General features: G+C 35.6%; 2 protein-coding genes and 1 long non-coding RNA gene across 6 annotated transcripts; 1 reads left to right on the top strand and 2 right to left on the bottom strand.

The window, feature by feature from the left end:
- Positions 1 to 966: 966 nt before the first annotated feature.
- On the bottom strand, positions 967 to 6,746 carry LOC126855827 (ras-related protein Rab-23). Of its 2 annotated transcripts, none has more exons than XM_050603807.1 (6): positions 6,262 to 6,746; positions 3,336 to 3,457; positions 2,332 to 2,494; positions 2,066 to 2,145; positions 1,780 to 1,973; positions 967 to 1,699 (listed from the first exon to the last, which is right to left on the bottom strand). In XM_050603807.1, the coding sequence occupies exons 2-6, from the start codon at positions 3,416 to 3,418 to the stop codon at positions 1,569 to 1,571; spliced, it is 651 nt and encodes a 216-aa protein (XP_050459764.1). In that variant the 5' UTR covers positions 3,419 to 3,457; positions 6,262 to 6,746; the 3' UTR covers positions 967 to 1,568. The 2 variants fall into 2 exon arrangements, with proteins under 2 accessions (XP_050459764.1, XP_050459763.1); XM_050603806.1 differs by lacking the exon at positions 6,262 to 6,746 and adding an exon at positions 5,712 to 6,252.
- LOC126855828 (uncharacterized) lies at positions 2,364 to 5,705 on the top strand. Of its 2 annotated transcripts, XR_007688290.1 has the most exons (5): positions 2,364 to 2,502; positions 2,765 to 2,974; positions 3,751 to 3,985; positions 5,198 to 5,368; positions 5,528 to 5,705. It is a non-coding gene; the product is annotated as an uncharacterized LOC126855828 (long non-coding RNA). The 2 variants fall into 2 exon arrangements; XR_007688289.1 differs by having other exon boundaries at positions 5,198 to 5,705.
- A 138-nt stretch (positions 6,747 to 6,884) lies between the features above and the next one.
- On the bottom strand, positions 6,885 to 16,043 carry LOC126855825 (tyrosine-protein kinase Src42A). 2 transcript variants are annotated; one of them, XM_050603805.1, is made up of 6 exons: positions 14,429 to 16,043; positions 14,002 to 14,123; positions 13,648 to 13,811; positions 10,942 to 11,269; positions 10,194 to 10,529; positions 6,885 to 9,899 (listed from the first exon to the last, which is right to left on the bottom strand). In XM_050603805.1, exons 1-6 carry the CDS (start codon positions 14,782 to 14,784, stop codon positions 9,691 to 9,693), a joined length of 1,515 nt encoding a protein of 504 aa, XP_050459762.1. In that variant the 5' UTR covers positions 14,785 to 16,043; the 3' UTR covers positions 6,885 to 9,690. The 2 variants fall into 2 exon arrangements, with proteins under 2 accessions (XP_050459762.1, XP_050459761.1); XM_050603804.1 differs by having other exon boundaries at positions 10,927 to 11,269; positions 14,429 to 16,040.
- Positions 16,044 to 16,524: the final 481 nt, after the last annotated feature.

The following is a 16,524-nucleotide window of genomic DNA, read 5'->3' on the forward strand; positions in this document are numbered from 1 at the left end:
GAATCTTAAATGTTACATGAATGTTGAAAGTTAAATAAGTAGGTCTGTTTTTATGTTCTTATTTGATATAATTGTACATTTGCTATGTAAAGCATCAATTATTGTAAGAAGTATCAATTTCTAGAACCATGAAGACGATTAATTCATTCTATCGTCAATTTTTTTTTTTTTTATATATATATATATATATATATATAATTTCAGTTATTCAATACTAGTTTATTTGAAAATTTTTAAACATCTTATTTTTTTTCCTTATTCTTATGGATATTTAGAGATCTCTTTTCAGATTTCACGCGCGCGCTTATCAAAGATTTTGATGTGTCATGTTTTATTTTTAGCAAAATGTACAAAGATTTCATTTTATATAATAATATAACGAATAAACATAAGAGTATATAACACATACAATAGATATATTAAGTAACTTACTATAACAGCTGCCTTAAAAGATTATGGTTTATATTAATTTATTATTTAAACCATAGTGTTTCAGAAATATTTCTTATTTCAATTTTAATTTCAAATTTTTATAGAGCTGATTATTATTGATTATTATTGACGATAATAAAATATTTTTCACTAAATTTAGATATATTGAATGAAAAATTTTTCAAATATTTGCTTAGTCAGATTCTAATGCAAAAGTAGTTTGTCGATAGTAAAATATTTTTTATTTTTTATATCATTTACACATTAAATGATAAAATTTTCAAATACTAATGCCATTTGTAAAGCGATAAAAAACGGAAAACTATAAAGATAAAAAAATATTTTTTAAATTAGAACATTTAATGATAAATTTTTCAAATATTTTATTATTGTCAGACTTGAATAATCAATATCATGGCGCTAATCTGTATATAAAAATCTCACTATTATTATATTATATTATTATATAATTATTGTTATATATATTATAATTATTTATAATATATATAATAAAAATGTATAATAATCTATATATATATATATATATATATATATATATATATATATTTATAAAATATATATATAATTATTATAATATAATTATTGTAATATTATCATTAATATTCTATTAATATTGGCATTACAACCCTGACTTCACAGTTAGAACTTTGAATGCATTATAATTTAAAAAAATATAATAATAATTTTTATTCAATATAATAATATATGGCGAGAGAAATTTACAAAACGCGCTGTATTCCCATTCGTTGCTAGTGCGCATAGAGTTGTACTTAATGTCTGCGATTAGTTTTTTTTCTATATCTTGTAATCTATACTATTTGGTTAACATTGGAGTATAATTATTTCTATCGTATATTAAATTAATAAGTTCCCATCAAATGTGATATGCATACTATGTATCCTTTACAGTTGTAACTTTTACTATAGGCCATTAGTCAGAAATCTGACGAGCTTTTGCACTGTTGGACATTGTAAAATCACTCATTCCTATTTCGCTTATCAGAATAAACTATATATATTTACAAGGCACACATACCACATGTACACCTCCGTGCGATATTCTGTGAGCGCAATGTAATATTGTATCATATGTACGTATACTATAGAGAAAATTGCTACAATAGTCTACAAGCGTTCTTCACGAAATTTCTTTTTTTATGACTCTTCGTCTTGCCGCCCGGTCGGAGGATTATCGTTCCATTACCGGCATTACGGCCGCACATTGATCCGTCCGGACTGAACGCACCTGTAAGCAAAGAAAAATGCATCGTCATCCACATTACAAATGAATATTGCGGACTTTTACAAGCTCAAATCTATTCGTACTAATGACAGAAGGCGATCTAGGTTCCGCGGAGTACAATCTCAGGTCGTCCTGATAGTCGTCGTCGGAGCGACGCATTTCGTGCAGACACCGCGATGCCAAGTGCCGGAAGACACTCATCACGCCGATATCCTCCTTCACGGACGTCCGTAGAAGTTTGCAGCCTAAGGCGCGACTGAGTCTCTCTGCTTCATCTCTATAATTTATATCAAGTTTCGGTTATCGATTTATAAATACAAATTTATATTTTTTTTTCCAAGAAATTTAACTGAAATTGCGCGCACTCACGGATCAATTACGCATTGCTCCACGAGATCGATCTTATTTTGCACTAGGACTGTAGGAATTTCTCCACATTCATTTTCTACCTGTAAAAGGAAATTTTAGAAAGATTATACGGGGTGCCTCAAAATTCGATCGTCTATTTTAAGTAATTTTTCCAGCTTTTTATAAACTTTCATTTATTAATCTTGATGTTCTTGTGAATTAAATTTCAGGAACAGCTAAAGATGAAGAATTAGAATCAAATAAAGCTTATTCTTATAATCTCATACTTTGAGTTTCCACGAGGGAATAGCATCGAAGGAATCCCTATCAGTGGCTGAATAAGCAAGGACACAAGCATGAGCGCCGCGATAATAAGCGGCTGTGATAGCGTCAAATTCCTCCTGTCCTGCGGTATCCCACAGCATTAATCTCACATCCTCGCCGTCAACTCTGTACATGTCAGCATAAAATTTATTTATATACTTATGTTATTAAAGAGATCAATATCTCGAGAAATCTTTTAATCGACGATTTTAAAAAGATTTTTAAAATCGTTTTGATTAGAAGATGCCATTATAATGCAAAGTTTATAAAATATTAATTTTAATCCTAATTAATTTTAATTTATATTTCTAATTTTAATCTTATATATAATTTACATATATAATTTTTTTATGAATTTATTATCCAAACCGTTACTGCGAATTATATGATCCCTAGGAATGCAAAAAGTGATTGGTATGATGGAGATATTAAAAGATTGATCGCACACATACACATGCAACGAAATAAAAATTTCCTTCTACATTGACCGACATTACATCGTTGAATATTCGGAGGGGGATGCGAGAAGTATCCCACGGTAGTTCGCGCTGTCATGATTAAAATCGGGTTTTTCTCAGGCGCGTCGCGTCTCGAATCCGTATACATGTAAGTAGCAATATAATGATCGACAATGAATAATCAAATTGGCATAATATTCGAATCGATTTAATTTGTATCAGCGCACAATCGTGTCTGAAAATATTTTTGAAATCCGAGAAATATTTGCTTTTAGATTTCCTTTGCGCTTTAAATATCACAAATATTCTCTCGCTATTTTCTTTTTTCTCGAAATTTTCTCAATAATCCGTAATCTCCGTTGCGTCTCGAAAATTCATAATTAATAATTACTTAATATCACATTGACTATAAAAGTTTAGTCCATTTTTTGCTCTGAATGTCAAGCTTGTTAAGTCAAGTAATTTTCAATTAAAATGATTCGACACGCAACGCGCGAGCGATTACTTACTCAATCTCACGCTCCAGGAAGTCTACGCCGATCGTCTTCTTATAATCCCTCGTGTATGTTCCTTTGCAGAATCTTTGAATCATTGACGACTTCCCTACGGCACCGTTGCCCACTATCACTACCTAAATGAGAAAAATATTAAATATTACTTTTTGCGGAAAATATATCTCGAGAGAAGAATATTAATAATCATGAAAAAAGAATTATTTTAAATTTAAATAAAAATCTTAATTTGCAATTTTAATTTGTCTCCAAAAGTAGATTTTATTTGTCCTCAAAGTAAGTGGATTAATAGGCATTAAATGATAAAAATGGTCATTCAATTAATTAATAATTAATTTCCAAAGATCGAGAATTAATTTGGCAAAAATATTAATGCCGAGTTATTCTCAATAAATTCGTTTATTTCTTGCAGATTGACGATTGATGAGGAATGTGACCCAAATAATTTCACCAAATACGATCGTCTATACAGCATGTCGCATAAGGGAAGTGGGTTAATACGTGGATAAAGATGTAAACCTATAAAAAAAACCGGTCGCCGAAAGCAATCTCCTGACTTCTGCGAGCACGTGATTTAGGGCTTAAAATTCAAAATGACATATATGGCCCGCGTCATACGAGACAGAGTATCTCAGGAATTCTCATAGGTATAAGAGAGTATATATTGAAGTCGAACGTTGATGTACTAAAATTAATGACTACATAAGGCACACCAGAATATTTCGCATCAATATCATCTTTCATTCTGATTTAATTGTTCCGATATAGCTATAAACCACGGACCATCATATCATGTTCCTCGTTCGATTGGAATCCGGTAATATACCGCGGAAATTAAGAAAGTATGGGGTGTCTCGGAATAATAGCATACAATTCGAAATATCATACGAGTAACTTAATCAAAAATGAACCGTAAATTAGATAAACGTAACATAAATAACTGTTAAACGGCATTTTAATTTGACAGTCGATTGCAAAAATATATATAATGGTAAAATTTAAAAAATTGCGGAAAATGATGACATTATTCTCGATATTTTTCACGAAGAAAGATCAAAATTTCGAGAAAGTTTGAAAGAATTTTTATTTATTTCGGTAATTAAATAATAAAAATAATATTAATAAAAAAAAATGTAAGCGTGTAATCTCTCAGGTGACCGGCGCGATGAAAATGCGAGCAGGTACCGTTACCGGCAATCGAAAGATAAGCAGAGATCACTGGAGCAGCACCGAGCTCGTATGCGCGAGAGATCCTATATGCGCGCGCTTCTCTATTTCTCTTCCTTTTTTTTTATTTATGCTACTTTAACATACCTGTGCGATTGAATAGTTACATACTGCGAATATCACAAATCCCTGCAAATATATTAGAAAATTCTCTTTATTTTTCCTTTTTTTCTTTATTAAATTTTATATATATTCACGCTTTAAATTGCAGGTTCACTCTTTTAAAAATTCGATTTTCACGCTATCGTTGTATCCCAACTATCAATTATATATACATATATATAATTCTTGAATCTCTGCAATCGATCAACCACAGCACCCGATTGCAACTCGCGTACTAATCGCGTGCGAAGCTTATCGAGTTGATTTCCGGTGAGGCGAGCGTTTTACGTTCGGTTCTTCACGTCCGCAAATTTTGTATGGCGAAGAAAAGATCAAACAAATAAATGTTGTGAGAATAAATTTGCGTATAAATATCATTAATAGTTTCATTCGTACGTGATTATTTATATATGTCACGGATAAAATAATTCAGGAAATTGAATTAATTTTTTTCTTCTTAAAAATAATGAGACAATAACATAATGACATTTACAGATATGTTCCAATCTCTTTCTCTCTTTTTGTTTTAGATTTTAAAAATTCAATTCCAGTCTTTCCTTGCGAGATCGTCTTTAAATTATTCGAGGGATTCGTATATCGAAGGTCATCTTGTCGAAAGTCTACTACACCTATTCGCCGAAAGTTATTCGAGTGAAACAAATTACTCATCATTAGACGAGGACCGAACGTTTTAAGAGAAGGTAAAAAACGCAGCGCGATCGGCGAACTTGTGGCCTCGCCGTGGAATCAAGTAATAACTCTTCATAATGCAATGACATGCTATATAACGAAAAACCGCTTTCCTCGCCGATGGAAAATCACGATGAATTATATAAAAATGCGTCCATTCCTTTTTTAAGAATTTACGCCAGCCTCCTCTCGTTACACTTTCTGCACATGGAATAAAATAGAAATATGTAGGCTGGTGGATTCAAAAGTGGGAAAAGAACGAAGAGTAATAGAAAGAAGAAATGCAATGAAGAGAGCGATATGGCTGAAAACTGAAAGGAAATACAACAGACCACGGTTGAGTCCCGCGATTACCTTGAGTGATATCTCGAGCTCTTCCTCCCGCATTCTGTGACCGTAAAGACGATTAACATAATATCCCACCGCAACACGGATCCATGATCCTTTCCGATCGATTGGGGCGTGTGCGTATAAAAATTTAGCTTTTATCCGAAAACGGCGTGATATTATAAAGAAAACGGAGGAGAAAAAGAACGAGAGAGAGAGAAACGAGTCTCACTCACTTCTCCTCGGTATTCCCGAGTCGATGACTTTGCGCCTCGGCCGAGTCATTATTCACACACAGCTCCGACACATACGCGGCGTCGGGCCGCGTTTTTCTTTTGCCGTAACTTTCTCGCGGGGAAAAGTCTCACCTCGCCCGCGAAAGAAACGGAACGGAACCCGCGTCTCGCGAAAGATAGGAGGAGGTGAGTTTTCTCGCGGCACGAATGGCACGGCACGGAACGGAACGGAACGGAGCACGCACGCATGCACGCAAGCATGCACGCACGCTAAGCATGCACGCTCGCTCGCACGCACGAATGCGCGCCGCTGACCACCACTGGCCGACTGAACAGCACACCTGTGTACAGCAGGAGACACCTGTCGCCGACGCGCGCCTGCAGGTCTGGTGATTTTACATGTATGTCTAGTGAATGTCTTCGTGTGAGAGACACTAGAGCAGCCATATCCGAACTCCTACAAGAATTCCGCTCTCTTCGTTCGTTGCTACAAGAGAAATTTTTGTTACATTTTAGTCTCCTGTAAAAAAAAAGAAAACAGAATTAATTATTGTAGACGCGTCCCAAATTACGCTGGAATCAAAAATTTAAAATAGCCTTCTATGACATATCTCTAAAAAATTCTTTATTAATGTCTCATTTTAATAAAAACATAAATTAATATCCTACAAAAAATGTTTCCTTAATTAAAATTTTTAGCATAAAAAATATTTTGTACAAGATATTTTTAAATTGAAATGTAAAAGCTCTATTCAAGTTGTCTTCAAACTTTAATGTTAATAAACTTTCATAAAATTTTTTATAAATTTTTCTCCAACTCAGTTTTTGTGTAGAATATCAAATTTATATATGAAAAATTCAGTTATTTCCGTTAAAATGGGACATCTAGTATATAAATTGTTATCTGGAATAATCCTTATCTTTTACAAGTTTCGCCGATATCTGACAGTCAATATTCGAATGATTTCATTTTTGTAAACAAAACTGTTCCGTTTATTTTGTCGATTATTTCTCTTATACATCTAACGTAATTTTATCTTCATTCGCCACAGGTTTCTATTATACATAATTATTCGAAAGGAAATCGCCCCTCTTCTATCCTCCCATTATAGAAAAAAATTTTTGCACGGATAAAGATTAACAAATAGTTCCAGTAAACTTTCATCCGTTTTGTGCTTGTAATCGTTGCATTACATTTCTTAATTATATATAGTCTCTTTATCTTAATTAGTTCTATAGTGCTATCATGATAATTCTTGATAATTTTTTGCATACCAGTTTGGCGATATTTGTATTTTTCTCAAAATGAACAATAACTTGATTCAATGTTTTCTTACAAATAACGTATTTTTTCTTTTACTAATTTTAAATGTTTTTCTTTACAACTTAAGATAGTACTTACTTAAGGAAATCGTATTTTCTACGAGAAAATTGATCATTACACAAAATGATAACAATATTATAAAAATTTATCGTATGATTAATGATATCGCCCGTGAGCACACCTCTTTGAAATTCACGATCAATTTGGTACTATTAACACAGCTCTGACTTCTTCAGAACAGAAGATGCATGTGTATAGTGTTTAGTAAGAGATCTGTCTATCAAATCTCCGAGGCATATTCTCTGACGAAATTAGAGTCGATTTTTCTAGAGTAATTCTAGAAGTTTTTTTTTTTATTAATATTATTTTGATACTTTATTTCTTAAAATGAAATTAATGGAACAAATTTTTAAATCGTAAAAAAAAAAAATCTTTACAGTAAAGTTTTTATTGCAATAAAAGCCGACTCGAAATTCGTCATGGAATCAATAGGCAAAGAGGAATGGCGATGGTTTTTTGGCACATTCCATACATATTTTTGTATGTGTATATGTGTGTATGTATGTGCGTGGAGCGCGTATGTATTAAAAGAGAGTAAGATATTGCTAAAATATCTATATATAATTTTACATCATTTACCGTTATGGATGCATACATTTATGAAGTATATTTAATTTTATCCACTTACTTTTATCCGCATAATAACTATTTTCAATTATTCGAGTCACGTACTCGCTAACGTGAAAAATCACGCGACAAATGAGTATAATAAAACGCTTAAATACGATTTATAAAAATATATAAAAATGATAAATTCGAGATAACACATGAATGTATAACCGAATGATTAACTCTTTGCGGTCTCAAGCCGATTGATGGCACATCTTCCATTGGTCTGATTCTATTAGTGATATGTAACTAGCTAATTTTTAATATAAAAATTAATGAATAAATAGTAAATATATTTTAATTAAAATATTATATAATATTTAATAAATAAATGTGTTAATATATTTTTTGACATTAGAAAAGCAAATGAATAATATATGTAAAGCTGAAAAAACCTTACCTTTTTGCGTAAATTATCTGCGATAAACTATTTATTTCTTATATGAACAGAATTGTCATTCAAGTATTTAGTGCGGTTCTACAGTCAATCTGATACGTGCGCGATAAGATGGGATTCTATTACATCTTCAAACGAGTGACTCGCGTGTGTGCCGGAAATATCTCGGCTTGAGACCTGCAAAAGATTAATAATGTGATGTAAATACATTCTTTTTGGAATACTTAAGAAATATCTCACGGTATACTGATTCTCCACGTTTTCATAGCAGATGCAAACATTCCAGATACACAGATATTTGAGTATGCATTCATAGATGCGTACACTCTCGTGTATACTTGCGAAAGATGATCTTATATGTTACAAGTAACAAGTGTATCTTAGAAAACGTTAGCTGGCAGTAGCTGAGTCAGTACTAATGGTTTCACGACAAATAGACGAAAGGGTATAACGTCGTTCGACGTAGTCGCCGCAAGGACACAACAGTCTTCCGCATTCTCTTGGACGGACCGGTTAATAAATCCCCAATCTTCGCGTACACGTGCAAACTGCATGCGCAAGATCGTTCGTCGGCGAAACTTTCGTATATCTATCTCCCGAGAGTTCGTCATAATAAATTCCGAGTCGTTACGCTCGAACGAGAAGGAATGATAAAGTTGTGCATCCGTGGTCCGTCATTTTGTCCTTTTAACATTGTCGGTAGTACAGTTTTATTGAAGGATTGACTCTCTTGATCGCTTACGTAATGCGTACGGAAATTGTAATAAGGGAAATACAATATTAATATATTAATATCGTACACACGAATATATTACATCGCTATTATTGCCGATCGCGCGGCATCATCATCCGGAATTGTCATTTCTACGAATGGTCGAGGTTACTACCTCACATTAAGTGACACTTATAAACGATTTTACAAAGGCCATTTAACGTCTATGTGTATATATAACATTCTTACTGCGGTCTAAAACGATATCTAAAACTTCGTCGCCGCGCGACGATAGAGCATATCAAAATGCCAATATATGTTTCAAGTCATATAAGTAAAAATATACAAAGATCAATCTTCGAGTTTTATGGCAGATACAATGTGCGAAAAAAGTAGAGAAAAAGGAAGAAAATCGTGAAAGATGAAGAAAAAAGAGAAAAAAATCTATCGTTAAATAAAATTATACTATCACCTATCGTCCGCATAATGATCATGATCGTTCGAGTATAAAGATTACAATATTTTTCCAGAAGTACCGTGAAAACTTGTATAGCAAATAGATCAATGAAGAAGATCGTAACGACCGCCATCGATATAACATCGTTTGCGTCTTTCAATAGAATAATATGAAGGAAGAATCGTTTTTGACGAAGAGAAATATCTATTATTTAATACGCGGACGCCTCTTTATATTCGGAACCTTCCATAGTGAAGAAGTCTTCGAGTTTCCACTGAAGTGTCTCAAACGTCGGTCTCTTCATAGGATCTTTGTTCCAGCATTCCAACATGATATTGTAAAGCGTCTCGGGACAATTGGGTGGATTCGGCATTCTATAGCCGTGCTCCACCTGGTGAAGAACTTCAGCGTTTGTCATACCTGAAAAAAAGTTTACATTTTATTAATTCAATTTCATGATGCAAATGACTTCAATCGAAAATTGAGATGCATCAAGGAGATGAATCGATATTTTATTTTCGAAATCCTCGAATTTTTTCTTTATATAGCAAAATTGAATATCACTAAATCTGAGAAATAAGATTTATATCCTCCATATCCTCCTTTTTTTTTAAATTAATCAAACTTTAAGTTCAATTCTTTGTATGAATCTATTTATGCTATGCAATTGTTCATTAAGAACATATAAAAATAAGTTAAGAATAAAGGACTTACCTGGATAAGGTATTCTACCATACGTAACCAATTCAGTAAGGAGAATACCAAACGACCATACATCGGATTTAATACTAAATTTGCTGTAGTTGGCGGCCTCAGGCGCGGTCCATTTGATAGGGAAGCGTGCCCCTATTCTAGCTTCATATTCGTCTTCTTTGATGAGCCTAGCTAAGCCAAAGTCCGCAATTTTAACAACATTTCCGTCTGCCACAAGAACATTACGAGCGGCTAAGTCACGATGGATATAATTCTGCGATTCCAAGTACGCCATACCAGCGGCTATTTGCGCGGCCATGTCGATCAGTTGCGGCAATTTTAGATTTCTACCTTTCCCTGAAAAATAAATTAAAAAAAAAAAAAAAAAGTATACATAATAATGATAATCCAACGGAAAGATATGATTATAGAGTACTAGCTTTATCGATTTTGCAATATTTCGAGATGCAAAATTAATGAGAAAGTAAAATATGCATTATATTAAACGATTGAGAAATAGATTTGTTCTCTTTAAAGACAGTATTTTTCAAAGCTTAAAGCACTTTAATAAACGGATTTCTCTAATAGGAATATTTTCAAAGAATAAGATATTGAAAATTATCGATAATTTTTAAGATCATTTCATAGACTCCCTTGATTATAATTTAGAAACTTAAAATTTGAGTTTTGTTGTTGTGCAGATCACAATTTGGTTAGAGTTAATAAAAAGGCCAATGAGGGAGCCAATCCATACCTTGTCCTTGCGTACCTTGCAAGTACTCCAATAAACTACCATTCCTCATCAATTCCGTAATAATGTAGATCGGTTCCTCCATCGTGCACACGGCATACAATTGAATCAACTTGGCGTGTCGGAGCTTCTTCATTATCTGCGCCTCAGCGAGGAAGTCCTTCGGATCCATGGTGCCCGGCTTGAGCGTTTTTATCGCCACTGGTGTGGTGTTGTTCCACAAACCTTCCCAGACCTCGCCAAACTGTCCCTGGCCCAATTTTCTTAGGAATTTCAGCGACGAACGATCAATTTCCCATTGGTCCCGCGTACGGTGACTAAGGCCCTCCGTTACGGGTTTCTCAACCTGTCGAACAAAGCCAAATCAGGAATCAGCTGTCGTCGGAACAGGGGACCTCGATTTTGTGCAAGTGAAGAAATTTGTGTTTCATCGGCTGTTTTTTAATGTGGCGAGAGAGCTCTATCAGTCTTTCCGTCTCCTTTTTAGATAAGAAAAGAATCTATGCTAAGCATAAAAGACAATTCTACGCACATTGTAAAAAGAAAGAAAGAGCACTAGCGCTTAATTCTTCTGCCTTCGCGGATACAAACCTACGTCTCTCCATGTCCTGCAATTGTGTTAAGTAACACCCACAATCCCGGATGGATTAATATGATCGCAAGATCGTTCCAACAATAAAGAGATATGCGTTTTAGAGAAATGAAGAGAAAGATGAAAATGAAATAATGAACAATATAATAATATTATGCAGAATGTCTCAAATATATCGTATAGCTAAAAAAAGAAGCATGTTGTGATTTACGCGAATCGCAGAAACACGCATATATATATATATATATATATATATATATGTATAGGGTGTTTCGAAGCGAAATCGACATATTCGGGAGATTAATCTAAATAAAAAAGTTTGTCTACACTATCAGTCGATATAAAATTTAAGTATAAAAATATATAACTTTGACATATTAAAATGAACTTTCCATTCTTGATAAAAACCAAATCGATTCATGATGTATACGAATTTGTTTGTTTAAAATTATTTCTCGAACACGCTGACAAAGTTTGCCTCGGTTTCGCTACAGAACATCCTGTATAATCTAAACATGTGATAGCATGCTCGTTTGTCTCTTGATTAAAGAGACGCAGAAACGCTTTTGGAACATCCTGTATATTGATATAGATTTCGAGCACACACATACGTTGGAACCGACAAGCACGAGTCTTGCTTTTACATCAGTAGTACTGAAAGATTGATTATATACATATAAGAAAAGATCTCGCGTATATAAATCGTATTATTCATAGACGAGAGAGCGACGTTTCGCATTGGAAGGGAAAACCGTCGTTTCTTTCGTGTGTGCTGCCAATCTTAATTCTGAATATTTACCTATACATTACACCTCTCGCGAGATGTCTTTAGAATGCTAATGAATTGATGGAATTGTGATAACTTGTTGTAAATATATATGAAATTACATCGAATGTGTATACAGAGAGCTTTTACACGATATCAGATATCTCTAAGTGAATGACAATCTACTGCTTCTGAAACATAATCCCGTATAAAACGGGCTTGTGCTTGTATGTACAGGCCAGACGCAATCAAATGGAGAAGCGATTTAAAAAGTCGAGAAAAAGAACAGAATAAAAAAACGATGTATTATGGCATATATTAGGACATTCAATTTACCAAGAAAATCCACCGGGAGGAAGGGCAAGCAATAAACAGACAAACAAACACAATCTATTCAGACATCAAACTTTTGTAAGTAAAAAAATTAGCTTATCAAGTGCTTCAAAAATCTCTGATATCTCTCTTTATTTTTTTCAACATATAAATTTAAAAATATATCTCATTTTTGCCATGTTATTAAGCCTCATTTACTCGCGATTTTCCAAGAATAAGGAAACCGAGTTCGAGAATCACAGATATAATTATAGTATAGATATAATCGATACGTAAATCTTTCTTTAGAATGTATTATACCTCTAAATTTGTTATTTCAAAATATCGCGCATCAGTAATAATAACGCTAACAATAATAAAAGAGTGTAGAAAAATAATAATAAAAAGAATGATAAAAAAATGTATCAATCTTAATATCATTAATAATAGTAATATCTTGATCGTGATTACTACCACAATTATAATGAAGGGCGGGGAAGGGGACGAGCAAGTATCGATCGCATTGTTGTTTCTACAAAAGTGTTGGAGCTTAGACAGTTTGTACAATGTCAGTAAGTAATAAATAAATAGAAAAAATTTCAATTAATTTCCGCTGATTTGTGTATTTAGGTGTGTATGTGTGTAATTGTTAAAAAGGTTTCAGTCGCAATTTAAAGTCGCATAGTGTGCTCTTTTTTGTCATACGTTTTAATCATCGCTTATCTAATATCGATTCGATTTTCAATGTCATTTCAATGTCCAATCAAAGCCGACTCTTTCGTGGAAACATACGAAATCGTGTTTAATGTTACATCAAAAATTCGCCGGGCGCGATCATCATTTCTTTATCAATAAAGATTTACCTAACTCGGCGATAAATGAAACTTTATCGCTACGACACCCGAATGTTTTTAAACGCAGAATCCTGTCTAAACTCCTCTATTCTCGCAACTCGCTCGATAAACAGCACGTCGATCATTATTAATCGGTCAATTATCATCGATGTTGCATCGGGAGGCTGCCGATCGTGTGTCGGCTACTTGTTGAAACTTACTTGCACACACGGCTTGCACAGATTAACGCATAGACCGTCCGCATCCTTGCTGTAATGCTCCACGAGATCTTGTAGATTCCTGAAAGTGGTTCGTCTGGCGATGAAGAAGCCACCCTCGTCTAATTGACGGATACGGTAATGCTTTACTGTGTCACCATCGCGCACTGGAATGCAAACAATCATCGATACATCCCACTCTGACGCTTTAAAATAACGATCTCGCAATTTTCTCGCAGAGATCGCACGCTACATTTCGCGTTCCCGGCCCAATCATTATTCATTTATTCGATATCGCACTGGATATCGCACGCCACGATATGACCGGTAGTTTCTATTATCGTTCTATGACGTTACCTGAAAGGGAGTAATCGTTGTGTCGGCTCTCCGAGTCTCTTATCAGAAATGCGCCATGATCGTTTTCCGGTAGAAGCAATTTTTTCTCAGCCTCGATTCGCTTAATCTTCCTGAAATACCATCTGCAAATCCAAATTAGCATTATGACATTTATGAATCTACCCCTTTCCTTCCTCTTAACTGCTAACAATTCTTTTTATTGCATGCGCGAGTAAACACTTTCAGACATTAATTACAGAATAAAAATCACATATGATCTATACAATAAAACTCCGGAGTTCCTGTTTGTCAGTTGTAATAAGATATTAAACGTATTGCATGTACATCACAAACATGCATATTAGTTTCAATTATCTCCGCGTTACACGAAGATAACGTATATCGCCTAAAACGATTTAATTAAGGTGACAACAACAACAACACTCACGGTTCTGCCTCGATCGACTTGAGTTTGGCGACGTAATTACTGGGAATATAGCCCTCTTGTCTGGTCCTTTTGCTTTTGGCGAGCCACCAGTCGCCCTGGGTGTCATTGATTATTTCCAAGTGCTCTCCTTTCCTAAAGCTGAGATCTTCGTCCGTACGAGCGTCGTAATCGTAAAGAGCAACGAATATCTTTGCGGTCGTGATATCCGTGTCTGGGATCTGTGGGATCGGCCTTATGGGATCAGGCGGTGGCGTAGGCACTGGATTAACCTGCGACGCGACCTCGATGCTGGGATTACCGATCCTGTCCGGCTTCTCCTTCTCCACGTCGGCCGGGTTGCTGCAACAGTTCCCCATGCTTGATTCGTTCTTGCTTCTATCCTGAGACTACAGTTCTTTCAAGAATTATTCGCCGCGTCGTTGTCCACGGGACACGTCGTCGTCCTCCTCCTCTTCCTCGTTGCATTTAACGACGCAACCGAAATCGCTGTACGAAAAATTCGTACCGCAAAGGAATTACAGTTCGTACAGCTCTATGAAGTGATCTAAATATCCAGGATCTTGCTAACGATCAGGAGGTACCGAGAGAATCGTCGCGCGCACTTTTCCAGTCACCGTCGTAGATGAATCCGCGTGTCATACATTCCCCACGAAGTATCTACGAGACGCAGCACATCCGTAAGATGGAATCATAACTGCGAGATCTGTGTCAGCTGTGTCGTCCCTCGATGACAACAGAGCGTAAAGGCGTGGAACAGGCCACGGAATCGTTGGCTGGATAGCGCGAGGAAGAACGAGCCGTACAGAAAGGATCACATCCGCGAGGAAATGCTCCGAGACGGTGCCGCGCATTCTCTGGATATCCTGGACTCCTGAGACGTCCTGTCGCAAGGCTGATACATCGCCGCGAGGAACAGCATGCGCGCGCGATTATATATTCGTCGGAAGAGAGAGAGAGAGAAAGAGAGAACTCCACTCTAGAGACTCTACCTGGACTCTTCTAAATTCCAATCCTCCTAAACAGCGTTTATCGACGATCACATTTAATCCGACAATCCGGCTGGAACGCGAGACTGATCGGCGGCCCCTCTCACCGCGGCGAGCTTAGAAAGTAGGCGAGTCGCCAGGCGCCATTGCAGGGCGAATAGTCACGGATCCGTCAAAAGTCCACCGTGCGTGTCCGTTCGTATATGTGCGCGCGCGCGCGCGCGTTGCGCTCGCTCAAGTGATTGCCTTCTCATACGCGACACACGCCCAATTCCGAGTCGGTGGCTGCTATCGGCGTTCCCTTCATCCGATCGACGATGATTTATTATTATATTGTACTATCGCGGCGAGCGTCCCATAAAGATGAGATCAGCCGTCTTTAGCCTTATTATCATTCGCGTTTCGTACATTCCCGGAATGTGACTGACAAGCCGCTCTAGATCTCGGTATACAGTGTGATGTACGACGAGATCCTTTTCACCATTCGAATCACCAGGTCGCACCAACACACGTATCAGCTCGTAACTAGCGGAGAAAGCTACACCATCACAGGACTGGTTAGTCAAGACTGATCAGGATATCGTTGGGATTCAGAATCCAGATTCAGATACGTTTCTCGAATCTGGAATCCATGTGGCGCGTCCGTAGCGAACTTTGGCACTAACCGCGAAACGCGCGGTTGGTAAAAGGATTCCTTCACGTATAACTTCAAGAGGGTTTCGACATGAATCATACTTTTTTTTTTTTTAATTCCCACTAGTGAGAATTTTATATTCTTCTATTCGATTTATTCTATGAGATGAAGCAACGTATTATTAATATAATTATAATTATAATTATTGAAATATACCTTTCAATCTACTTTGTTCGTGTAAAATTTAGAGCCTCGTCTCAGACTTCGCGCCAAAAAAATTCACCAATCCCGCGCCGATCATAAAAAACAGCAATATGGTGTCCATCATATTGGACTGGATTTGTTGTTTCATTTCTCTATCATATACATTCTGCGATTGTAGTAGCTGTTATTGAGAATTTCAATATCTTATTTGACGCGCATTTAGAACATTTTTCTAGTCACTAGACGACAAGTGACTAGAAAAATGTTCCTAG

The sequence above is a fragment of the Cataglyphis hispanica genome, chromosome 17 (genome assembly GCF_021464435.1).
Source record: "Cataglyphis hispanica isolate Lineage 1 chromosome 17, ULB_Chis1_1.0, whole genome shotgun sequence".
NCBI classification, from domain to species: domain Eukaryota; kingdom Metazoa; phylum Arthropoda; class Insecta; order Hymenoptera; family Formicidae; genus Cataglyphis; species Cataglyphis hispanica.

Coding starts and splice junctions, on each gene's coding strand:
- LOC126855827 (XM_050603806.1), bottom strand. CDS start 5,744: ATGCGGGAGGAAGAGCTCGAGATATCACTCAAG. Junction 2,495..3,335: donor TTCCTGGAGCGTGAGATTGA/GTAAGTAATCGC, acceptor TGACATGTACAG/AGTTGACGGCGAGGATGTGA. Junction 1,700..1,779: donor TAGATCGCCTTCTGTCATTA/GTACGAATAGAT, acceptor CTTTGCTTACAG/GTGCGTTCAGTCCGGACGGA.
- LOC126855825 (XM_050603804.1), bottom strand. CDS start 14,784: ATGGGGAACTGTTGCAGCAACCCGGCCGACGTGGAGAAGGAGAAGCCG. Junction 14,124..14,428: donor AAGTCGATCGAGGCAGAACC/GTGAGTGTTGTT, acceptor TTGGATTTGCAG/ATGGTATTTCAGGAAGATTA. Junction 10,530..10,926: donor GCAAGGTACGCAAGGACAAG/GTATGGATTGGC, acceptor TTTATTTTTCAG/GGAAAGGTAGAAATCTAAAA.